This window comes from Mytilus galloprovincialis, chromosome 6 (assembly GCF_965363235.1).
Source record: "Mytilus galloprovincialis chromosome 6, xbMytGall1.hap1.1, whole genome shotgun sequence".
Taxonomy (NCBI): domain Eukaryota; kingdom Metazoa; phylum Mollusca; class Bivalvia; order Mytilida; family Mytilidae; genus Mytilus; species Mytilus galloprovincialis.
Window position 1 is genome coordinate 15214141 of NC_134843.1, and position 26637 is coordinate 15240777.

The 26637-nt window shown below is 32.4% G+C and overlaps 1 protein-coding gene across 4 annotated transcripts; it reads left to right on the forward strand.

Moving 5' to 3' along the window:
* Positions 1–55: 55 nt before the first annotated feature.
* On the forward strand, positions 56–18852 carry LOC143079035 (tubulin-specific chaperone cofactor E-like protein). 4 transcript variants are annotated; one of them, XM_076254154.1, is made up of 8 exons: positions 56–208; positions 2229–2341; positions 3742–3887; positions 7959–8137; positions 10233–10575; positions 10936–11087; positions 12207–12587; positions 14092–14227. In XM_076254154.1, exons 2-7 carry the CDS (start codon positions 2230–2232, stop codon positions 12577–12579), a joined length of 1305 nt encoding a protein of 434 aa, XP_076110269.1. In that variant the 5' UTR covers positions 56–208; position 2229; the 3' UTR covers positions 12580–12587; positions 14092–14227. The 4 variants fall into 4 exon arrangements, with proteins under 4 accessions (XP_076110269.1, XP_076110271.1, XP_076110270.1 ...); XM_076254156.1 differs by lacking the exons at positions 12207–12587; positions 14092–14227 and adding an exon at positions 17084–18852; XM_076254155.1 differs by lacking the exon at positions 12207–12587 and having other exon boundaries at positions 14092–17215.
* Positions 18853–26637: the final 7785 nt, after the last annotated feature.

Genomic DNA, 26637 nt, shown 5'->3' on the forward strand with positions numbered 1-26637 from the left:
GTAAAATAGAACATGTACATAAAGCTACAAAAAAAGTCACAACCATGACGTAGATCACACTTCCGGTTCAAAATATAGGCTTCTACTTTTTTTTTTTTATCAATGATTCATTCAAATAGCAAACAGCTAATAATAGAAAGAAAGTCATCTAAGCTGTTTGTCCTGGTCTTTTTACCTAATTCATTTTGACACCGAATATTACATCTAGGTAATGTATCAAAAGTGCATATGATCAATGATGATGTTAATCTTTCCAAACTACATAATATAACAGGTATCTGGTTCGTTCGCGCCCAATACATTTTCGCACCCTACACGTTCGCACCTCGCACGTTCACACCCAAAGTCCATTCGCACCCAATCTTAGGTAAAATTCCAGTTGAATAATTAGAAAATCAAGATTGTTGTTTTTAATTTATTTGATGTAAATACTGCATGTATTTAGCTTGGTATGAGTAAAAACATTGAAGATTTTAAATGAAAAACACAAAAGATTTTGACAGCTTGGCCCCGTTGATCTGAAACAATGAAACAAAAAATCATAGCAATGCACTAACCAAAGCATGATTAAAATTTATTCAACACAAAAAAATACGTTGTCATAGTCTCACTTTATTTTGAAACAATGAAATAATAGTTAGCACTTAACCAAAACAAGATTAAGATTTATTCAACACAAAAACATGTTGTCTCACTTTAATTTAGGACAATAACAACAAATATACTTATAGGAATACACTTGCCAAAACTTGATTACAAAGTTATTAAACACAAAAACCAATAAAAATTGGGTGCGAACGTGTAGGGGGCAAAAGTGAAAGGGGGCGAACGTGATAGGGTGCGAACGTGAATGGGCGCGAACGGACCCAGATTCGTAATAACACTGCCACTGGCACTGTAGTGTAGTAAAAAAAAAATAAGTCAGACCAAGGCCTCCTTTTGCAAATTTTGACATTTTCATTTATTTTATAGCTGCATATCTTATAAGAGTTTAAAAATGTCCTTTAATGTCAGACTTATTATTTTTTTTGGCTACCTTCAGTATGATAAATGTCATTTTGGATTTTTAGAGTGGGTCTCATTGGGGAAGTATAAGCATGATGCGGGATTGACGATTTTTTGTAAGCGTGACACATGAAAGTCAAATTATTTGTGTCGCGAAAACGGGAAATGAGGTCTTGCGGGACCCGGGAAATGACAAAAAAATGAGAATTGCTTACGTACATAGTGTAAGCGGGATATGGGAATCTGACAAAACAGTAAGCAGAATCCGGGATCTGAACCCCCCAATGAGACCCCCTTTAGAAACAGTGAGCTTTTGCCATCACTTGGTGTCCATCGTTGTCTGTCATCATCTGTCTGATGAGAACTTTTTCAAAAATCTCTTCTGAAACCACTGAACCAATTCCTACCAAACTTAAACTGAATTATCCCTAGGGTAACTAGACTGAAGTTTTTGTCTTATTTTTTGTTTTGTCAAAAAATATGGCTGCCATGGCTAAAATAGAACTAGTCCGAGATTACTCTGACATCCAACGGCTGTTTGTCCCACGGCCCCAGCTTGTCTGGCAAAACAGCCCTTGGACGTCAGAGTAATCTCGGACTAAAATAGAACATAGAGGGAAAATGCATTTTTTTTTACTTAAATCTCAAAATCAAAGCATTTAGAGAAAATGCTGACATGGGGTTAAAGTGTTGCTTAGGTGAAGTTTAAATCAGCTCTGAAATTTCATAAATCCATTGTTGGGTTGCTGCCGCTAAATTGGTAATTTTAAGAAAATTTTGCAGTTTTTGGTTATTATCTTGATTATTATTAAAATGATATAGATAAACTGTTAACAGTAAAAATGTTATTTTTTCTTATTTGAAAGCATATTAATTATTAGACCTTTCTTCTGATCATTTATTTTGATTAAATTTAGAACCTAAAAGTTAGCCTCAGAGCAATGTTATGAAACTCATACATTCATACAACATGCTTATTACCACAAAATACAGATGAAGATGTGTCACTTTTACTGTTCTAGAGTAATGCTCCATTACCAATGAAAAAAATATACACATAATGACATTCCCCATTTTTTTCAATTTAGCTTCAACAAAATCTATGCTTGTGGTTGTTATATCATAGTGTTTCCCAGACTACATTTCAGTTTAAAAGATACAGTTTGTAGAATAAAGTTATTAACTATAAAACTTCTTCATTTTAGTTTTTTTTTTTTTGGCAGAATGACTGCCTCTACAGAAATAACAATGGTTGAGGCAATTCATCAAAAATATGATGATGATGTGGAAACATGTATACATATACACATACCAGCTTCAGCTCCAGGGAAAACAGGTAAACATTATTGTCATGATGGTATGCATGTACAATATACATATATACACATACTAGCTTCAGCGCCTGGGAAAACAGGTACATGTCATGATGAGTATACATGTAAGCACATGCACCAGTTAGCAAAGAAGTGGATAACTGAACAAAATATCTGATATTATACTAGTGTAATACTCAAAGACGGTGTCTGCCTAACATACTTTCTTGAATTGAGATTTGCTGTCAATTGCAAAGTTTAAGTAGTCTGTTCTGTTTGCAGTTAGTATTATTGTAGTAAAAAGTATAAATATGTTAGTTAGTCTTTCTTCCCATAATACGTAGTAACATTTTAAATTTGTTTCTCTTTAGAAGATGAGAACTTAGTAAGTTTTATCTTGTCTCTCTGTAGTGTAGTTATACTTAAGCTTCAAACCATAGAGATTTGAAAAAAGTCTGCAGTGAATTGTTTCTTCTTCTCAAAAGCAGCAAATGCATTTCAGCCAATGTGACTATCATGACTATGAAGTATAGATGTTCATTTTGTATTTACATTTTTGTAGTCACTCTATAAGTTGATTTAGGGATCCTAATTAATATATAATACACATGTATAAAAATAAGGAGATATTGTATACATGCCAATGAGGGAAAAAAAATGTACCAGGGCCTTAAATGCAGACAGGCACGAAGAGGGTAGGTGTGGTGAAGGTGAGCCAATGAGACTATTAGCCATCAAAGAATAGAAGAACAATGAAGTTGGATGCTTTAATGAATAAGGATGCATTCAATTATGGCAATTATATAAAAGTAAGAAGATGTGATATAAATGCCAATGAAAATGTATCTATCCACCAAAGTTTAAATGAATTTGATGTAAGGAATAATAGGCAAAACAATAAACTAAAAACTGCTACCACTGAAGTACAGTTTCCTGACTGAAACAAGGCGCATATAGAATGGGGCAGGGTTAAATATGTTTGAAAACACCAACCCACCCCCATACCTTGGATAGTGGTGGAACATATAAGAAGAACAACAGATTTCATTAATGACTTTAAAGTTGAAGTCAAATTGTATGATTAAACCCTTACTACATTTTTTTTGTAGTAAGGTCTTTAATCATACAATTTGACTTCAACTTTAAGGTCATTAATGAAATCTGTTGTTCTTCTTATATAAATGTACCTTTCCCTAGAGGACATCAGTGAGCTTGTCGCATATGGGGATCTTTATTTAATTGACATTTTTTATTGTATTTTATTAAAAGACCTGTCCAGAAAATCTATCTTCGTCATTTGCCAAACTTTTTATTTCTTAGTATTATGTGTGAAGGATTTAATTTCATTTAAGTTTAATTAAAAGAATGAGCTGAATGCTGGTTTCTGTATGTAGTTGAATATTATTTTATTGTAATTTTGTAGAATCTGGTAATTTAGTGATACCACCCATCTTAGCTTTGCATGACAGTAATATAAGTGGAGCAGGAGATACAGACCGTCTTGAAACACTATGTAAACAAGTCCAAGAACTAGATCTCACCAAAAACTGTATCAAGGATTGGAGTCAGGTAATGTGAACAAATTCTAAGAAACATTCTGGTGATGTTAAACATGGTTACTGTACAGTTTTGTTGATGAATGAATGAATGAAGTATTAAGTACGAGTCTTAATTACAACAGCAATTGAAATAAAGAGCTGCACTAAAAGCTCATGATATGCCCTTTGCCCTCTTAGCTTGTTTTTATGCTTTAAATGATTTTTTTTTTTGTTCATTAATTAGGCTGTTAGTTTTCTAACTTGAATTGTTTTACATTTGTCATTTCAAGATCTTTTATAGCTGACTGTGTGGTCTTGGCTTTGCTCATTGTTGAAGACCATACGGTGGCCTATAGTTGTTCATTTTCTTTTAATTTTTTAAAGGCAGCTTAAAAGTCAACAGATATAAACAATTCATCAAAGTTTCATAAAATTATGTGAAAGTATTTAAAGTGTGATTGTCCGAAAACTGGAAAATCCCCCCCTTTTTAAACATAAAAATTCATAACATGGTAAGGTAAAATCTGAAATTTATAAAAAAAAGTTTCATTAAAGTTGATGAAAGCATTTTTGAGTTATTGTCTGAAAACTGGAAAATATCCCTTTTTTTAAGGATAAAACTTCATAACATGGAAATGAAAAATCTGAAATTTATAAAAATTGAAAGGGAGCTTATAAATGTCAATAGATATAAACAATTCACCTAAGTTTTATTAAAGTTGATGAAAGCATTTTTGAGTTATTGTCTAAAAACTGGAAAATCTCCCTTTTTTTAAGGATAAAACTTCATAGCATGGAAACAAAAAATCTGAAATTTATTAAAATCGAAAGGGAGCTTACGTAAATAGATATAAACAATTCAACAAAGTTTCATAAAAGTTGGTGGAAGCGTTTTTTAGTAATTGTCCAAAGGGTGGATGACGGACAGACAGACTAAGGACAGACGGACAGACAACGGTATGCCATGATGCATCCCATCTTAGATGGGTGTATAAAAATGATGATTACATTTTACATTATAATACAGCTACCACATATCCTTTTTCTCCAATAACAAGAGTTGCCCATTATATGTTGAATTCGAAACAAACAATGCGGTTCATTAAATAAAAGACAAATATTTAAAATGCACATGAAAGAAAACTAAGCATTTTCTCATGAAGCAATTTGAAAAAAGAATTGTGTATTCAAGGGGAAGTAATTCCAGATTTAAAAGTTCACATTTAATTTTACACAATAATGACTGTCCAGGAAGATATCATGATGATATAATTCTCCTAATATTCTGTATTTTCTAGGCAGATATCATGATAATACAATGCCCCTGAAATCCTGTATCACCTGTTTCCATGGTAATTTAAATCTAGCAAAGTCTAGAGAAAGAAAAGTAGGGCATAACCTTATAAGACTGATGTAAAATATTGAAATAGAGAGAGGAAAGCATGTTAGTGAAAGATACCAAAAGGACATTCCAATTCATAAGTAGAAAATAAACTGTTGGCACCATGGCTAAAAAGGAAAAAGACAAACAGATTTTTTGTCGAGCCTGCAACTTTTGTTGCAGAAAGCTCGACATAGGGATAGTGATCCGGCGGCGGCGGCGTTAGCTAACTTCTTAAAAGCTTTATATTTTAGAAGGTGGAAGACCTGGATGCTTCATACTTTGTATAGAGATGCCTCATGTTACGAAGTTTCCGTCAGTCACATGTCCAATGACCTTGACCTCAATTTCATGGTTCAGTGACCACTTGAAAAAAAAGTTCAGATTTTTTGTAATGTTGAATTCTCTCTTATTATAAGTAATAGGATAACTATATTTGATATGTGCGTACCTTGCAAGGTCCTCATGTCTGTCAGACAGTTTTCACTTGACCTCGACCTCATTTCATGGATCAGTGAACAAGGTTAAGTTTTGGTGGTCAAGTCCATATCTCAGATACTATAAGCAATAGGGCTAGTATATTCGGTGTATGGAAGGACTGTAAGGTGTACATGTCCAACTGGCAGGTGTCATCTGACCTTGACCTCATTTTCATGGTTCAGTGGTTATAGTTAAATTTTTGTGTTTTGGTCTGTTTTTTTCATACTATATGCAATAGGTCTACTATATTTGTTGTATGGAATGATTGTAAGGTGTACATGTCTAGTGGGCAGATGTCATGTGACCTTGACCTCATTTTCATGGTTCAGTGGTTATAGTTAAATTTTTGTGTTTTGGTCTGTTTTTTTCATACTATATGCAAAAGGTCTACTATATTTGTTGTATGGAATGATTGTAAGGTGTACATGTCTAGCGGGCAGATGTCATGTGACCTTGACCTCATTTTCATGGTTCAGTGGTCAAAGTTAAGTTTTTGAGTTTTGGTCTTTTTATGCCATTGGTCAACTATATTTGGTGTATGGAAATATTTTATGATCTTTATGTCAGTAGCGCAGGTTTCTTTTGACCATGACCTCATTTTCACGGTTCATTGCACAGTGTTAAGTTTTTGTGTTTTGGTCTATTTTTCTTAGAATATAAGTAATAGGTCAACTTATATGTTGTATAGAAGCATTGTTAGCTGTACATGTCTGCCTGACATGGTTAATCTGACCTTGACCTCATTTTCATGGTTCATTGGTCTTTGTTTAGTTATCTTGGTTAATTTTAAGTTTATGAGACAGTTGTAATAAAGCTTTATACTTAGGACTATCAACATAATATCAATGATTAGTATAGAAGGCGAGACATTTCAGCGTGTGCACTCTTGTTTTAAACAAAAGTACACAAAACTCAACATCGAAAACTATAGACTGAGCAACATGAACGGTTCATTTTTTGTTGGACTGTAATTACATCTGACAAAATTCATCAAACTTTATTTAAACATTCTACCCTTCTGAACAGGCCTGGTTCATCAAACAGAGAAGCCATAAACACTGAATTTACATTCTACCCTTCTAAACAGGCCTGGTTCATCAAACAGAGAAGTCATAAACACTGAATTAAAACTAGAGGCTCTAAAGAGCCTGTGTCGCTCACCTTGGTCTTGTGCATATTAAACAATGGACACGGATAAATTCATGACATAATTGTGTTTTGGTGATAGTGATGTGTTTGTAGATCTTACTTTACTGAGCATTCTTGTTGCTACAATTATCTATTATATCTATAATGAACTTGGCCCAGTAATTACAGTGGAAAATATTTTCTAAAAATTTACAAAAATTTATGAAAAATGTTAACTAGAGGCTCTAAAGAGCCTGTGTCGCTCACCTTGGTCTTGTGCATATTAAACAATGGACACGGATAAATTCATGACATAATTGTGTTTTGGTGATAGTGATGTGTTTGTAGATCTTACTTTACTGAACATTCTTGTTGCTACAATTATCTTTATCTATAATGAACTTGGCCCAGTAATTACAGTGGAAAATATTTTCTAAAACTTAACAAAAATTTATGAAAAATGTTAAAAATTAACTATAAAGGGCAATAACTCCTTAAGGGGGTCAATTGACTATTTTGGTCATGTAAACTTATTTGTAGATCTTACTTTGCTGAACGTTATTGCTGTATACAGTTTATCTCTATCTATAATCAGGGTTCTCACTAAGGCGAGTCCATGAGTCCTGGACTCATCAAAATCTGTCTGGACTCACCATTTTCAAAACTGGTGAGTCCACAGATGCATCAAGATTGAAATATTTTATATAAACTGAACACAGTTAAACACAAATGTCATCATTTTATAGCAAAAGTTTAAAAGTGATCTGAATTTAATGTCATTTCATTGCTCTGTTAGGCCATGGAGACTAAAATATTACATTATATTGCAATAAAATATTATCTTCTTGTTGTTGAACTCATCATAGACAAAAATGATGAGTCCTTGGACTCGCCTTCAAAAATCCTTAGCGAGAACCCTGATGAACCCCATCAAACCTGGGGGTGATCTTAAACTTGTCAAACTGTCTCCACAATACATGTATTACCTACAGTTCATCACTTGATAACAAAATTAAAGTTTTCTATTTTTGCATCAGTAATATTTCTTTTACTTATATTAAACATGCATTATTAGCTTTTTAATTGTGATGAATAAATCTGTTGATTTTTCAGATAATAGAAGTTATAGAAAGACTACCAAAACTGAGATTCCTGAATTTAACCAGTAATCCAATTGAGAACCGGTTATCCTGGGAGTGTGATAAACAGTTTCCAAACATAAGCAATCTAATTCTAAATGACACCAATGTATCCTGGGAATGTTTGATGAAACTTCTACATGTCTTTCCAAGGTATATTTTATAAAAATCACAATAATTTTGAAGCTGTAAATACTGTTAAAGTGGTTGATATTTTCTACACCCCCTTAACAAAGCAAAGTCCCTTTGTTTTAACTATCAAGATCTAAGCCGTATGGGGTTGAGAGTGCTATGAAGTTTTCCTTTTTATACGACCTCAAAAATTTTTGCGATCGTATATTGGTATCACGTTGTCATCGTCGGCAGCGTCGTGCAAAGACGGATGGTTTCTGGATAATAACTTTAGTATAAGTAAATAGAAATCAATAAAATTTTAACACAATGTTAAATACCACAAAAGAAAGGTTGAAATTGATTTTGGGGGTTATTGTTTCATTGGTTTAGGAAATAGGGGCCCAAAGGGGCCCAAAACACACATTTGTCTAGTTTCAGGACAATACATGTAAGTTGCGTATAAGTATTTCAATTACTCTGAAATTGTACCACAAGTAGAAAGTTGGCATTTATTTTAAGGGTTATGGGGCAAACAGTCTAGGAATTAAGAGCCAAAAAGGTGCCAAAAACAAGCATTTTTGAAGTTTCAGGACAATAACTTATGTTTAACTGTATGGATCTCTCTGACATTGTATCACAAGATACCATACAATGGGAAAGCTTGGTGTCAGTTTGGGGTAAATATCCCTGAACATTTAGGAATAAGGGGTCAAGAAAGGGCCAAAAAGAAGCATTTTTCTAGTTTACAGACAATAAATTGTGTTTAAGTGTATGGATCTCTATGAAATTATACTACAAGGTTTCTTACTACAAAGGAAAGGCTGGAATTGAGTTTTGGGGTTTTTGCTCCAAGGGGGGTTTCAATAAGTGAGGGGCCCAAATAAGCATGTTTGTAGTTTTCAGTCAATAACTTTTGTTTAATTGTATAAATCTCTCTGAAATTATACCACAAGTTTCCATACTACTAAGGGGTGTTCATAGGAGGTAATGGATCAAATCATTAAGCAATAAGGGGCAAAAAAGGGGTGAAACAAGTTTTTTTTTTGGTTAAAGGACAATTTAGACAATTTAAAAGCAGTGTAAAGGAGGTAAACCAATTCAAATTAAAATTGAATTGAGATTTTTTTTGGAATAAGGGATTGGGGGAGGTGGAAAAAAATGGGGAGGGGTGGGAGGTGAAATTTTTCTCCTTTCAAATTTTAGAAATTAAAAAGAATTTTTCTTCAAATTTTTTTTTTGAGGGGATTAATATTCAACAGCATAGTGTATTGCTCAAAAGCAAAAGAATTTTTTTTGAGTTCATTAGACCTCATTCATTCTGTGTCAGAAACCTTTGATGTGTCAACTTTTGAATCAGAATCCAAATTCAAAGCTGTATCAAGCTTGAATGTTGTGTCCATACTTGCCCCAACTGTTCAGGGTTCAATCTCTACGGTTGTATAAAGCTGTGCTCTGCAGAGCATCTGGTTTTAGAATGCACCTTGCTTTGTTAATCTGGTGCTTTAAGTGTTATAATCAATTTCTATCAATCTGTCTTACTCTTCAATGGTATTTGAATGTCATATCTTATTTTTAATTATTTAGGAGCTGCGATATGAAAGCCTCTACTCCAAATCAATTTTTGTTTGCTGCAATTGATTACCATAGTTTCAAAAGTTTGATTGTGATTTTTGAATTGATACATGTTTCATCAACCTTTAGACAAGTTATTGTTATGTTCTCAGATTTAAAATGTAGTATGAACCCAAAGTCAATCTCAAGTGGCCTAAACTGTCTTTGCTTGAGGTGTTCACTGTCCTTCTCTTATCCACAAAGTAAGGAGGTCTTAAACTTCCTAAAGCTTGCTGAAATATAGGCACTTCTTTATAGGTTTAGAATTAAGATTAACTTGTTGAGCAACTATTTGTGTAATCAGATCCAAGTATTCCCTTACTCTTTATTTATTTTTACTGTAATAAAAATAAGTTTTAACCACTTTCCATCTGTATTTTGACAGGCAAAAAGTTGCTTCTATATATGGGGATCATATGAATAACTCACAGGTAATCAATGTGAATTGTCTAATGATGTTATGTATTTTCTGTATGTTGGGTCTCAAGAAAATATAATTTATTTATTTCTTTTATATTTTAAGGGTTGAAGAATTACATCTAAGTTTGAATGGATACAGTTCTGTGGAATTGCATGGTGATTTCAGATATCCCCCACTGACCAGGTTATATCTCAATGGAAATAAGATCCAGGATTGGACGGAAATGTGTCGTTTAGGACAGTGCTTTCCTCATTTAGAAAATTTAGTTGCTATGGAATCAGATTTGACAAGCATCATGAGTGATGTTGATTTAAAAGAAACATTTCCCTGTCTAAAATCATTAAATTTAACAAAAACCAAATTGGCAACATGGGAAGACATTGAAGTATTTAGAGAATTTCCAGTGTTAGTTGATCTTAGGATAAAAGATTTACCATTTATACAGGTAATTTTTATGCCCCTGCCATAGCAGAGGGGTATTAAATTTGCCCCTTACCCCTCTGTAAATCCTAAAGTTAATTTCTGTTCTCTAACCTGAATTATTCCCCAGCTTAATGTTATAAAACATTTTTTTGCTCTAGAATTCCTACTTTGAATTTTTTGAATTTTGTGTGATTGTTACAGTTGCAATACTTGACCAGGAAAAATGGTAACATGCTACACATTTTTGTACGTTATAAAATTTCTAGGAGATCATTGACTTTTTTTACATTTTGCCATTAATGTAGGTAAGCCACTCATTTTAAATAAATTTTGTATCAGTAAACACATGTATAAACTTTATAGGCTAATTCATCTTTTGTAGACGCTGCCTGAGAAAGAGAGAAGACAAAATATTGTATCCAGACTTCCGAACATCACCAAGTTAAATGGTAGTCCTGTACATGAACAGGAGAGAGAAGAGGCAGAAAGAGCCTATATCAGAAACTTTCTAGATGCTGAATCCAAACCTCAAAGGTACAATAAATTTAGTTTTGCATTTGCTATGGTGTATTTATGAGGATAAGAATGGCCTTAAATAATCAGGCATTAAACGGTCATTTTCGGCTATTGTAAGTTTAAATTGGTTTAAATTTTATCGTGATTCGTAAAAAAAAGTCTCAAATAATTATCCATACCGTCATTTTTGGAAAAAATTAAGTGTGATTTGTCAAAATCAGGGTATTTTTTATTGTCTTAAAGAAAGTGTAAATTTTATTGTCATGCACCATAAATTACTAAATTTGTCAAGAATTTTCACTGTTATTTGTCATGAAGGTACCTCCATTAAGACCCACATTTTTCATTATAAATCGATCGATGATTCATGACAGTGAAAACATTTGTCTCAGAGATGATACAGAATAATGGGAATTGACTCATTAGTTCTGATATTTGTTCTGGTTTAATCCTTGAGGATGTAAAATAAACCAAAGCTTCAGGTACATTGCATTTCTTGACAGCACTGTATATCTACTATACAACTCAAATAATTATATCTTTGAGGACAGATAGGAATGAAATCATGTAAGAATATAGATATATTTTTTTTTACCTTAACACATGGAAGGGCTGTACTGCATCCATCTGTTTGTTCTGTTTGTCTGTTTGTCTGTTATGTTTGTAAGTCTGTCTGTTTGTTCCTCCAACAATTTTTAAAGTACTTCTGAATAGAATGACTTGATATTTAGTCAGTAATTTGACTATGGTATATGTGGATCTATGAGACACCTCCTTGCTGATCTAATACATGTACTTAAAATTAAGAGTGAGGACACACATCAGGACACAACACATGCTTTGTTGTTGTATTTGTAATTTCTTAATTCCATTGGAATCAGTTCACTTTCCTTCTGTACTTCTTTCTTCTATTTATAATGCTGAGAGCAAATAGCAATTTTTGTTTCAAATGATGTAATTATCAACTATATATCAACATACATGTATTGTATGGTACTACATGTTGTACAAAATGCATTCCATTTACACTTTTGTCTACAATTTATAGTTTCATATCCTTTGAAACATTTTCATGAAAATCAGTTAATTAAAATTCATATTAAAACTCATTGACAAAGTGAAGTTTTATTTTTGTAGATTTTATGAATTGAAGAAAATACATGGGAAAGTAGAACACCTTGCGGATATTGATTTGGCACCCGATGACCTTCATTATCACATTAAGGTCAAATTTGAAAATAAAGAAGAAATGATGGACATTTTAAAAGAGCAAACAGTCAAAGATTTGAAGAAATTACTTCAAAACTTTTGTGGCCTCACGGTTGACAAAATGAAAATTTTTGAGTATAAATCTGATTATGATAATTTATATCTAATGAGATCAGAAATAAGGTCACTTCATTCGTATCGGTTTACAGAACTTGATGAAATACACATTTATCGTGTAGAAACTAAAGTAATTTCAAAGGGAGATTACGAAATTGTGGAGAAAAAAGATAGAAAAAAATGATGTTAAAGGTAGTATTCCAATATATATATATGTATATGTGTATATGCTTTTTTACTACCAAATGTTTTAGAATATATGATTAGTATGCCTGCCTTTCTGTCTGGACAAGTTCTTTCCCTTTGTCTAATTTATATTGAATTTTGTGCAAACTAAACGACAACAGGCAGAAGTATTGGCTTTTTTTATTTTATCTAGAATTGTATGCTTCTCTCCACTGTGAAATTATGACTCTTTTAAAAGCCCAGCAAAATTATTGAAATTTTGCATAGTTATTTGTGTTAACATAAAACTTGTTATACTGTTAGATCAAAACATGTGATAAACTTAGTTTTATAAGTGTTATTTTTTACCAGTTTCCCTAACCATGCTAACAGAGTATGCAGGTTTCATATATTTTACAATATCATGTCAAGTTTAAAAACATTTTTCAACAATTCACAATAAAAGAGATTAATTTGATCAGGTTTTAGGAATCAATGGATGTCAAACCCAGGTTGACCGATTTGATTACAATTTTCATATTTCATTTATAACATATTAAAAAAATACTTTCAAATTACCAAAAGAACCTAAAGAAAAAAGTTTTATTGTTTGTAGATTTTTTGAATTGAAGAAAATACATGGGAAAGTAGAACACCTTGCGGATATAAAGAAAAAAGTTTTATTGTTTGTAGATTTTATGAATTGAAGAAAATACATGGGAAAGTAGAACACCTTGCGGATATTGATTTGTCCCCTGACCTTCATTATCACATTAAGGTTAAATATGAAGATAAAGAAGAAATGATGGACATTTTAAAAGATCAAAAAGTCAAAGATTTGAAGAAATTACTTCAAAATTTATGCGGACTCCCTAGTAACAGAATTAAGATTTTTGAGTTTAAAGCAGATTTTTGGAGTTTTGGGGGGGGGGGTTAAATTTTTCTCATTTCAGATTTCATAAATAAAAAGAAAATTTCTTCAAACATTTTTTTGAGAGGATTAATATTCAACAGCAAAAGTCAAAGACAAAAAAATTATTTTAAGTTCATTAGACCACATTCATTCTGTGTCCAAAACCTATGCTGTGTCAACTATTTAATCACAATCCAAACTAAGAGCTGAATCCAGCTTGAATGTTGTGTCCATACTTGTCCCAACCGTTCAGGGTTCAACCTCTGCGGTCGTATAAAGCTGCGCCCTGCGGAGCATCTGGTTGTAAATTTTTGTGATTTTTTACAAAAATATTTTCCTTTGAAACTTCTTGGCCAAATGAAACCAAATTTGCCAAGTCTTGGCCTAAATCATCCTTAGGGTATTTAGTTTTAAAATGTATTGGATGACTCAGCCCATCAGCCATTTTTATTTCAGATGTTACAGATTAGCAACATAAAGTACCAGCTCAAAATGCATTCTATTAATACAATTGTCTTTCTATTAGTTTCCTCTCCTTTATGAAATTTTCATATAGATTAGTTAATTAAGTTTTATGCTAATCACTCTTTTTTAAAATTAAAGTTTTATTGATTGTAGATTTTATGAATTGGAGGAAATTCATGGAAAATTAAAACACCTTGTGGATGTTGAATTATCCCCTGAAGACCTTTATTATCACATCAAGGTCAAATATGGAGATAAGGAAGAAATGATGGACATTTTAAAAGATCAAACAGTCAAAGATTTGAAGAAATTACTTCAAAACTTTTGTGGACTCCCAAGTAAAAGAATTAAGATTTTTGAGTTTAAAGCAGATTATCATCATGATAATAATTTACATCGGCTGACTTCCAATATAAGGTCACTTCATTCTTATCGCTGGACAGAAAAGGATGAAATACACATTTACCATTCATAAACATATGTAAGTCCAGAGTGCAGTGTTCATATGTGTGAAGGGCATGCTAAAGAATAATAGACCATTAAAGAGTTATTGCCCTTTAAGTCAATTCTTCATTTTTTGTTAATTTTTGTGATTTTTTACAAAAATATTTTCCTTTGAAACTTCTTGGCCAAATGAAACCAAACTTGCCAAGTCTTGGCCTAAATCATTCTTAGGGTATTTAGTTTAAAAACGTATTGGATGGCTCAGCCCATCAGCCATTTTTATTATACGACCGCAAAATTTGAAAAATTTTTCGTCGTATATTGCTATCACGTTGGCGTCGTCGTCTGCGTCGTCGTCGTCGTCGTCGTCGTCCGAATACTTTTAGTTTTCGCACTCTAACTTTAGTAAAAGTGAATGGAAATCTATGAAATTTAAACACAAGGTTTATGACCACAAAAGGAAGGTTGGTATTGATTTTGGGAGTTTTGGTCCCAACATTTTAGGAATTAGGGGCCAAAAAGGGCCCAAATAAGCATTTTCTTGGTTTTCGCACTATAACTTTAGTTTAAGTTAATAGAAATCTATGAAATTTTGACACAAGGTTTATGACCACAAAAGGACGGTTGGGATTGATTTTGGGAGTTTTGGTTTCAACAGTTTAGGAATTAGGGGCCAAAAAAGGGCCCAAATAAGCATTATTCTTGGTTTTCGCACAATAACTTTAGTTTAAGTAAATAGAAATCAATGAAATTTAAACACAATGTTAATGACTTCAAAAGGAAGGTTGGTATTGATTTTGGGAGTTTAGGTCCCAACAGTTTAGGAATTAGGGGCCAAAAAGGGATCCAAATAAGCATTTTTCTTGGTTTTCGCACCATAACGTTAGTATAAGTAAATAGAAATCTATGAAATTTAAACACAAGGTTTATGACCATAAAAGGAAGGTTGGTATTGATTTTGGGAGTTTTGGTCCCAACAGAATAAGGGGCCCAAAGGGTCCAAAATTAAACTTTGTTTGATTTCATCAAAATTGAATAATTGGGGTTCTTTGATATGCCGAATCTAACTGTCATGACTGTGTATGTAGATTCTTAACTTTTGGTCCCGTTTTCAAATTGGTCTACATTAAGGTCCAAAGGGTCCAAAATTAAACTTAGTTTGATTTTGACAAAAAATGAATCAGTTAGGTTCTTTGATATACTGAATCTAAAAATGTACTTTGATGCTTGATTATTGGCCCAGTTTTCAAGTTGGTCCAAATCGGGGTCCAAAATTAAACTTTGTTTGATTTCATCAAAAATTGAATAAATGGGGTTCTTTGATATACCAAATCTAACTGTGTATGTAGATTCTTCATTTTTGGTCCTGTTTTCAAATTGGTCTACACTAAAGTCCAAAGGGTCCAAAATTAAACTTAGTCTGATTTTAACAAAAATTGAAATCTTGGGGTTCTTTGATATGCTGAATCCAAAAATGTACTTAGATTTTTTATTATGGGCCCAGTTTTCAAGTTGGTCCAAATCAGGATCTAGAATTATTATATTAAGTATTGTGCAATAGCAAGTCTTTTCAATTGCACAGTATTGCGCAATGGCAAGAAATATCTAATTGCACAATATTGTGAAATAGCAAATTTTTTTTTAATTAGAGATATCTTTCTTTGTCCAGAATAGTAAGCAAGAAATATCTAATTGCAAAATATTGTGCAATAGCAAGATTTTTTTTTAATTGGAGTTATCTTTCTTTGTCCAGAATCAACTTAAATCTTTGTTATATACAATATACAATGTATATTCATTTTTTACTACCAACTGATAAATTAAAATAATCTTTACCATTCAGTGATAACAAGCAGTTTTTTTACATCTTATTTCCTTATCTTATCTAAAATGTTTTTAGATAATGTATGTTGGACATTTGCCAGACATGACTATGATGTCATTTTCTATTTTTATTTGCCAATAACTTTATGTAAATAACTTCATTGGAAATTTGCCAATATAAAATGTTGCTGATGAAGTTTTTTTTATTGTTTTATACAATAAACAATGTATATTCACTTTTACTACCAACCAATCTTTACCATTCAGTGATAACAAGCACTTTATTTTACATTTTAATATTTTATGATGTATTTAAAAGAGTAGTTATTGTTGCAAACTCCATTAGAAATTTGAATTGATATCAGTTTTGGAAAAAGGGAAACGGGGATGTAAAAAAGGGGGGGGTAAATTTTTCTCATTTCAGATTTCATAAATAAAAAGAAAATTTCTTCAAACATTTTTTTGAGAGGATTAATATTCAACAGCATAGTGAATTGCTAAAAGGCAAAAACAAACTTTTAAGTTCATTAGACCACATTCATTCTGTGTCAGAAACCTATGCTGTGTCAACTATTTAATTTTAGATTTAAAAAGTTTGAAGAAGAAATCTTTAATTGTAAAATTTGTAAAATCTTGACATTTGTTTTGTGTAAAAAAAACCATGTAATGTCAAAAATTTGATCACAATCCAAATTCAGAGCTGTATCACGCTAGAATGTTTTGTCCATACTTGCCCCAACTGTTCAGGGTTTGACCTCTGCGGTCGTATAAAGCTGCGCCCTGCGGAGCACCTGGTTTCAGATGTTACAGACTAGCAACATAAAGTACCAGCTCAAAATGCATTCTCTTTTTAAAATTAAAGTTTTATTGATTGTAGATTTTATGAATTGGAGGAAATTCATGGAAAATTAAAACACCTTGTGGATGTTGATTTGTCCCCTGACCTTTATTATCACATGAAGGTCAAATATGAAGATAAAGAAGAAATGATGGACATTTTAAAAGATCAAACAGTCAGAGATTTGAAGAAATTACTTCAAAATTTTTGTGGACTCCCAAGTAACAAAATTAAAATTTTTGAGTATAAGCCAGATTATAATCAGTTAGATCAGTTGAGGTCCAATATAAGGTCACTTCATTCTTATCGTTGGACAGAAATGGATGAAATACACATTTATCCTACAGAAACTTACGTAAGTCCAAATCTCAGTGTTCATATTTGTGAGGTGCATGCTAAAGATTAAATAATCCATTACCGTACTGTAAATTTTGTGTGTAATCAATTTCAATTAATAGATCACTTGATTAAAAGTAATGACCTTACTTTTTTGTGTAAAGATTGCATGAAATGCAATCAAAACTTTATGGGACTGACTTGATATCTAAATGTTCCAAGGCTTATCACTACCTTTTTTGATACACAAAATATAGTGCATTGATCAAAACATTCTATACATCCTATCCATGAAGATTTCAAGAATTTATGGATATAATATATGCTCAGATATTCAAGGTACAAAATATTGTTACACTTGTCAAAAATTACATAACTCTTTCATGGTGCAGGAATATAATATCTGTTCTAAAAATAGAATGATGTCATTGTTAATACCATCTTCCAAAAAAAATGGAGTTATCTTCCTTTGTCTAGAATTGCTTTTAAATCAACTACAACCAATACAGTTTGTATTATGTACAATAATTAATTTTACTTCCCACTAATAAATTGAAGCAATCTTTACTGTTCAGTGCTTATAAGCACTTTGATTTATTTATGTCATTCACATGGCGCTACAAAAAGCATTCATCTATAAACATAACTAAACAATTCTGGTTTTTGGGCCAATACCTATTGTTTAAGTTTATGCATCTCTCTGAAATTGTACAGCAAGATTCTATTCCTTAAAAGCTAAGTCCATTATGATTTTTGGAGTTATGGTCCAAACTCAAAAATAATTGTTGAATTAGGGGCAAAAAAGGGACAAAATAACTAGGATTATCTGGTATCGGACATTAAAGTGAATAGATGTAGATGTATATGGATTTCAATAAAACTATACCACAAGTGTTCATGCCAAAAAAGTAAGGGTTGGATTGGTTTTAAAGGTTTTGGTCCTAACTGTTTAGGAAAAGGGGCCAAAAACAATACTTTTCCAATAAGTATTTCTTGTCCAATTTCACAGTTTTGAATTTTTGGGGTTCTTTATTATGCTGAATCTAATTGTAAATTTGGAATTTTTGGCCCTGTTATAAAAAATGTCCATATTGAGGTTCAAAGGGTCCAAAATTCAACTTTTGTTTGATATCATCCAAAAATTAGTTCTTAAATATGGTGAAATTAACCATGTATTTAGATTTTGGATATTAGACCATTAAAAGGAAAATATCCAATTTCAAATTTATAAGTTCTTAGACAACATTCATTCTGTGTTATTTGTTATTTTGTTATTTTTTTGTAATTTTTTTTAAGAACTTTGTGATAGGTTTGTTTGTTATTCTGTATATTAAGTAACCTTTAGAATGCTATATATATATGTATATATTTTGCTATTGTGTTTTGAAGCTGTGAAATGTAATTGTGATAATTTTCCCTACCATCATATAATAATAGTATGTTTGATTCATTAAAGATAGCGGTTGTGATCATTATTGTCAATTTGTGTTTTGTTCACTCAACGGAATCTTTTTATTCACTCAACGGAAATACATTTATTAAAACATTTATTTGTTTAAAATGTATAGGATGGTTTTGAAAGTATGACTTACATTTAAAATAAGGAGATGTGGCATGATTGCTGATCACACAACTTTTCACCAGTGATCAAATGACGAGGAACTGAGCATTATAGGTCACAAAACCTCCTTCAACAATGAAAAACTCATCATGCTCATACTGCATAGCCACCTATTAAAGGTCCTGACATAATAAAAAGTAAAATAATTTTAAAGAGAAAACTGACTGTCAGATTTATGTACAAAACAACAAATGAAATAGATATGATATACAGCAACAAAAGAAAACAACTGAATCACATGCTCCTGACTTCAATAATTTGCTTTTTGATTCAGATAATGTTTGAGTGATCCTGTATAGACTTGAGTCTGCACCATTGACTATTGGTATATTCCAAGAATTTTCGATCCCCACTATGGAACAAGTCAATTTTGTCACATCTTGAAAAACAAATCTGTAATTCCACTTCTAGTCAAGGCCGTAACTACCCTTGAGGCAAGTGAGGCAATTGCCTCACTAAAATTTCGACACTGATTTTTTTTATACATATTTATAAATAAAAAAGTCATTTGTTGTTCTGTCTCAACCTTAATTTCTATAACTTAATTGTCATAATTCCTTTTAAACCATTCTTCCTGGATATAACTCAGAATCTCAACGGGTGATGTTTCTCGATTACATTAACTTATTAACGATAATCATCATGTATCTCTAGTTAAAAACAGGCTCTTGCAGAAAAAGGAAAAGCGACACTGAAGGTAAAGAAGGAATAATTCTAGTAAACTAGCTTTTTTTGTGTGAGTATTGCATATAACTTCATTAGAACAATCCAAAAACGATAAGTAGACTGACAAATCAAGTACAGGCCTCACGGTCATAAAACTTTCGAGCATGATTTTTGTACTCAGACTCGAAAATCAACCAATCAAATTGCTGGATTTCATGTATTGAGCACGATTTTTGTGCTCCAAGCACTGAGCAAAGTTTTATGCCTTCAAGGCCTGGTCTTCGGAATGGGGCAGTCCTGTCTGCGTTTTCATTTCTCCGTTTTCACCAACTTTTGACAAATCAAGTACTGGGCATCGCAAGGGGGGCAGTCCTGTCTGCGTATTCATTTTATGGATGAGTTTTTATCCATGTTTCTTTAACCTTAAAAATTTAAAGAATATATCCCATATTCCAATTTGATATTATTGAGGAATGGTAGAACCTTTAACACCGGATTTTGTCTTTACTTATTCGGGACTATGGAATTTCGTTTCTTTATATTCGGGTTTTCGGAATAGGACACCCCAACCCCTAAATTTATAGATTCTGGAACTAAAATACCACCAACTATTTCTAGAAATAATTTGAAATTACGGACCTACATGTAAACGTCAAAAACTCCATTCCAATTCCCCTGTACCTATATTATATATACTTACTCTATAGATAGAATCATATACATGTATATTATCTCATTCTATCCCTAGTTTGTCTACTCTTTGTCAGCATAAAAGCGAGTTTAATATTTTGTAACTGCGACTGTATGATGGTGCTTACAGAAAAGCTTAATTCCCTTTTGCAAACAAAACTGTTACTACCGATGCTGCTACAGAATTGCTGATGGAGTAGGAATTGGAAGAAGACATGGATCATTGTGTTGATGATAATGTGCTACCTTTAGAAACACAGACTGCCCTGAAACGACTGAAAACTTGGAAAAGAGCATGCATGAGTGGCGAGAGAATGTGTGGTCTTGCCATGCTCCATGTTCATCGCGATAAGGATATCAGCAGACCAAATTATGATTCTGAAACGATTTGACTGAACCGGCCATAGAAAAATTTGGCAAACTCTACTGACTCGATGTTTGTTCTATGTTCTGGCAGCAGACTCAAATCAGTGAAAGTCGGATGATTATCTTGCATATAAATTTAAATAAAGTTGTTAAAAATTTGGTGTTAGCAAAAGTCTTTAAATATAAAAAATTTATATAAAAAGTGTCCAAATTCAAAACATTATCAAACTCTCTAAAAATGCCTAGAATGCAGGATTTTGCACCATTCATTTCATACCCTCTAAAAAAAAAATCGCCTCGCTTCGCTCGGCTCAATTATTTTGCCTCACTCAAATAAGATGCCTAGTTACGGCCTTGCAAGGACGTACAATGACTTATTTTTCAAGATGTGAGCATTTTATACATAATGTCTTCTGTGTAACAAACCAATGGGTGCAAATGGAAAGACTTTTAGATTAGGGATTATCAGTCACTTATCATATGCCCATTAGTATTTTAATGACGTAATTTTAATAAAAAAAAAAGTTGTTTTTTTCTCTCTCTCTCTCTCTGTAGATTCAAATGAAAAAAGGGGAAAAACACACCATGCATGTTTATAAGAGACAACTATTGTTCACCTAATTTAAAACTACTGAAACCTTGATTAAGATAGCGTCGACTTTAATCAAGCTTATTGTTAATTCAAAGGGAAAATCTAAAAAACAATTGCAGTTTCCCGAAAAGCCGTCATTTGTAAAAATACAGCTTAATAGCGGTTCTATGTTAGAAAATTCAATGTTTTCAAAATTGATATTAAAGAAACACTTTTCCTGTCATGTTGTTTGCGTGGGTCTTTATGCGACCTCAAAAATTAAAAAAAAAAATTGGACGTATATTGGTATCACGTCGTCGTCCAAACTCCCCGGCAGTTCCAGTTCCGTTCCGAATACGGGTCTGCATACTACTCTACACCATCTATTGATGTATGTAAAACTGAGTATAGACAATTAATCCTTTAGTTCGGTTATATAATTGCTAGTTTAAAGCAACAATATGCACAGGATTTGTTTGTATACATTGATTTAGAAGAATAACTGACATGGTTAGAAAATACAATTAATAATACCATAACTAACACAATTCTATATTAATATTCTTGTAATTGTGAGAAAATACTTCAAATAACACCATTACAAACTTTATTCTGATTTAATATTCAATTAAGTTAAAATTTACCTGTGACTTTTTGTTGCGTTGATACATTTGTGTGACGCACAGTTCATAATTCTATTATGCTGTAAATGTATACTGTCGTAAATTCATTTTAGGTGTTCGATATTATTCTGTGGTTAACATGTCGAATTGTACTATTATATGATTTATTTATGTAATTTTCTTTCCTCAGTGTTCTTACATTTAATTGTTGTCATTTTACGGCTTCAATTGTAACATTGCCATAAAAGCGTGAGGTTTGGTTAGCCATAAAACCAAGTTCATCCCACCATTTTGTCCTTAAAATGTCCTGTGCCAAGTAAGAAACATGCTAGTTGTTATCTAACTGTTCGCTTATATGTATGTTACATTGGCGTTTGTTTTTGTTGTACTTTCAGTTGTTCCGTTGTTTCCTTTGGTTTAAGTTTGTAACCCGGATTTGTATTTTCTCAAACGATTTATAACTTTGAACAACGGTATTCTACTGTTGCCTTTATTGAGCTATCCTTTTGTCAGTGATGTCATTGGTTTTTTGGACATGTGAGTTCAAGTGCATATTTCAGGGATACCCATACATTGTTACTTGCAATGACATTTCAGTAATACTGTGTTCGCTAGTTTTCTTTTCGTGCTAGTTTAAGTGCATGTGAAGGGATATCCATACCAATGTATTTGCAGTTGCGAGTCAGTTTTGTCAATAATTATTGATATTTTATTTTATTATACTTCACGTTAAAATGCCATATTTTGATTGGCTAATACGAGGGTGTCATTTTACTCTATCACATAGCTGAGAGGGTGACAATTTTTTTGAATGTTACCCTCTCATCTAAACCAATCAAAAATCGACAATTTAAAGGACAATGGATTGAATTTACATCAAGTAGTTGAATACCATGCCTAAGTTTTACGTTTTGGATCAAATTTTATTATTTAACTGTCAAAATAAAAAAAAAACATATTGTTGTTTATTTCTAACACTCGTAACGTTGTTATGTACGTGACGTCATAGAAAATCCTTTTGAAATAAAATTAATCTGAAAAAAACAAAAATGGTAGGACGTTCAGTATAATAAATTAAATAACACATAGCTGAGAGGGTGATAGAGCAGATTGGTACCCCTTGAAAAAGCATTGTCAACCTTGGCTTCGCCGCGGTTGACAATGTTTTCTCGGGGTACCAATCTGCTCTATCACCCTCTCAGCAATGTGTTATTTATATAGTGTTAAATTTTACTGCATATTCAGATAAATAATTGCTATCCCAAGTCAGATGTGTCCATTGGTTTTCGGATCTTGAGAGGTTTAGTGATTATTTAGGGATATCAACACTTGTAAACTTGTAATACAAAGTCAGATGTGTTGATTGGTTTTCTGATTTTGAGAGGTAAATTGTTTTTTCGGGGATATCAACACTTGTACACTTGTAATACGATATCAGATGTGTTCATTTTTTTCTGGTGTTGTGATGCATATTGTATATTCAGGGATATCAACACACTTGTTATACGAAGTCAGATGTGTTAATCGGTTTTCTGATGTTGTGAGGTATAGTACATATTCTTAGATACCAACACCCGTTAACTTATAATACGAAGTCAGATATGATCACTGGATTTCGTATCTTGTGGCTATAGTACATATTCAGGGCACGCATACACTAATACTTACAGAGGCAGTCAGTTTTGTTCGTTAGTTTTCATTATGGAGTTGGCTACCGTGTATATTGAGAGATACCCTGATCCATATCCTTGTCATAACAAGTCAGTTGTTTCAAATTGTTTCTGGTTCAGTGGGTTACAGTGTACATTCAAGAAAAGCAACACTCATATACTTGTCATACTAAATAGTACCAGGTTAAATATGTTCATTGCTTTTTTTTCAGATATAGTGCATAATCTGCGATACCTACACCAACCATACACAGTCAGATGTGTTTATTCGTTTTCTGACTTTGTAAATAAAGGCAACAGTAGTATACCGCTGTTCGAAAGTCATAAATCGATTGAGAAAATACAAATCCGGGTTATAAACAAAAACTGAAACAAACACATCAAATATAAGAGGAAAACAGAAACACTAAAGAGCAAAAAAAAAAAAACCCAAACAAACGACAATGTAACACACACAGAAACGAACTGTAAGACAAAAATTGCCATTTTTCTGCCTTGTTACAGGACATTTTAAGAAAAAAAGGTGGGTTGAACCTGGCTTTGTGGCAAGCCATACCTCCTGCTTTTAAGGCAATGTTAAATATAACACTAAAATGACAACATTACATGACAGGACTACAATACAAATAAATGGAAGAACATACAGGACAGAGAAATGCACAAATAAACAATACAATAGAACATTACGACATGCTAATAGTTAATAAAGGTACCGCGTGTGAAGTTCGTCTACATAAAACTCATCAGTGACGCTCAGGTTAAAATAGTAAAGAAAGCCCAGTAAGATGAAGAGCATTGATGACCCAAAATTCCACAAAGTTGTGTCAAATCCTTGTTAGGAATGGTATTTATTCAGGGATATCACTGACACACATATACCTGTTATACCAAGTCACATATGTTTTGGTTTTCTGGTCTAGCAAGGCAAAGTGTATAAACAGAGATAGCTACACCCATATACGTGTAATACCAACTCACATGTGTTTTGGTTTTGTGACATAGTTAAGCATAGTGCATATTCGCGGATACCAACACCGATTTACATTGTAAAATCAACTTCAAATATGGCTTACTGTACATCACGCCTTACAAATTACAATGAATTACTAGAATAGAACATTAGTAACATTATAGGTATTAATACGGAGTCAAAAAGCTATTTACTCTTTCTATAACAACCTAGGTTAGCGATTTTGATCTTGCATGAGCAACAAGGCAGGAGCCTCAATCATGTTGGGTAGATCTGCTAACCTTTCCATGGCACCCGAGATCTCTCATTGCTTTTGGTGAGGTAAGTGTTGTTCAATCTTTAGTTTTCTGTTATACTATGCAGACTGTTCTGATCATTGTTTGTTGTTTTAGTTTAAGCCATGACATTTGTTCGGCCTTTGATATACCCTTTTTAAATTATTTTAAAATTAATGTAGCTCAATCAAGATGCTGCGTTTAACCCTTGTGGAACACCAGAGATCACGCCCAGTATTTGGTGGGGTTTGTGTTGCTTAGTCTTTAGTTTCTATGTTGTGTCTTGTGTACTATTGTTGGTCTTTTTTTCTTTTTTAGACATGGCATTGTTAGTTTATTTTTAATTTACGAGTTTCAATGTCACTCTGGTTACCAGATTCTGGTATCTTTATTTCCGGTTTGATATGGCTATTATGATGATTCTGGATACTTATGGTTAGCATTGCTACCTTGGCAATATACCTTTTTCATGTAATTATTTAAGTAGATGAATTTTTGTATATACCTCTGGATTCAATATGATTTAAAATATTATTTTACTTCTCATTCTGTACATACAGTACAAGTAGTTAAAGCATGAGATAGCTTTCACAGTTTCACAAATAATATCGGATATGTTCCTTACGTCGTATCTACAATCCCCTCCCCTTCATGAATGTGACCTACCGAATAAGACTATTTACCGTATTTGTTATCACATAAGCAACACGATGGGTGCCACGTGGAGAAGGATCTGCTTACCCTTCCGGAGCACCTGAGATCACCCCTAGTTTTTGGTTGGTTTCGTGTTGCTTATTCTTTAGTTTTCTATGTTGTGTCATGTGTAATTGTGTTTGTCTTCTTAATTTTTAGCCATGGCGTTGTCAGTTTATTTTCGATTTATGAGTTTGACTGTCCCTCTGGTATCTTTCATCCCTCTTCTACATGAACTAAATTTGACTTGGTTAAGACTTTTCAGAACTATCCCTATTGATTTATAATTTGTTATATATGTTGAGCACTATTTTTTAATAATGCAAGCATGTGTTGGGGCTTGGAAAATGTTATTCAAAGTTTGCAATAGTTTGTAAATAAAAGGCAACAGTAGTATACTGCTGTTCGAAATTCATACTTTCTTCAAATACAAGTTACAAAAATTTAACACCTTAGTTTTATAGGTTCACATACTGTCATTTCTCACACAACTCATATTTATCTTGATGATGTTAATCTAAGAGGTATTTCTTTTCATCTGGAGTTGTCTCAATGATGCTTGTCTTCCGTCTGATAATATTGATAGGAGTGTAAGAGGGATTGCTTTCCATTTGAAGCTATCTAAATGAGCATAAGGATTTGAGTGTTAGAAAGATCATGATGATGTCAGTGTCAACTTTACACATATTTCTTTATTGGATAGAATACTTTTGGAATATTTTGAAGTGCAAAAATATCCAACTAAAAACATTCACCAGTGTGCCTCATCTGCCAAATTCCTTTAAAACAGAAGGAATGAATTTAATTTTTTTGAGTGTCTATTGTTTATAGGTTAAATGAGAGGTAACCTGTAAGTGTTATATACGCAAGTGTTATATTTAAGTTGATGTATCACTTTTTACAAAAGGACATGCATGTACCAGGTCAGGAATATGACGGTTGATTTCCATTTGTTAGGTGTGTTTGAGTTTTTGATTTTGCTATATGATAAGGGACTTTCCATTTGAATGTTCCTTGTAGTTCATTTTTGTTTGTTATTCTACTTTTTAGCTTTACAATAAACTCAAATCCTAGTAAGGTTTCTGAATAACATAACAAATTCTCTTGTTTTT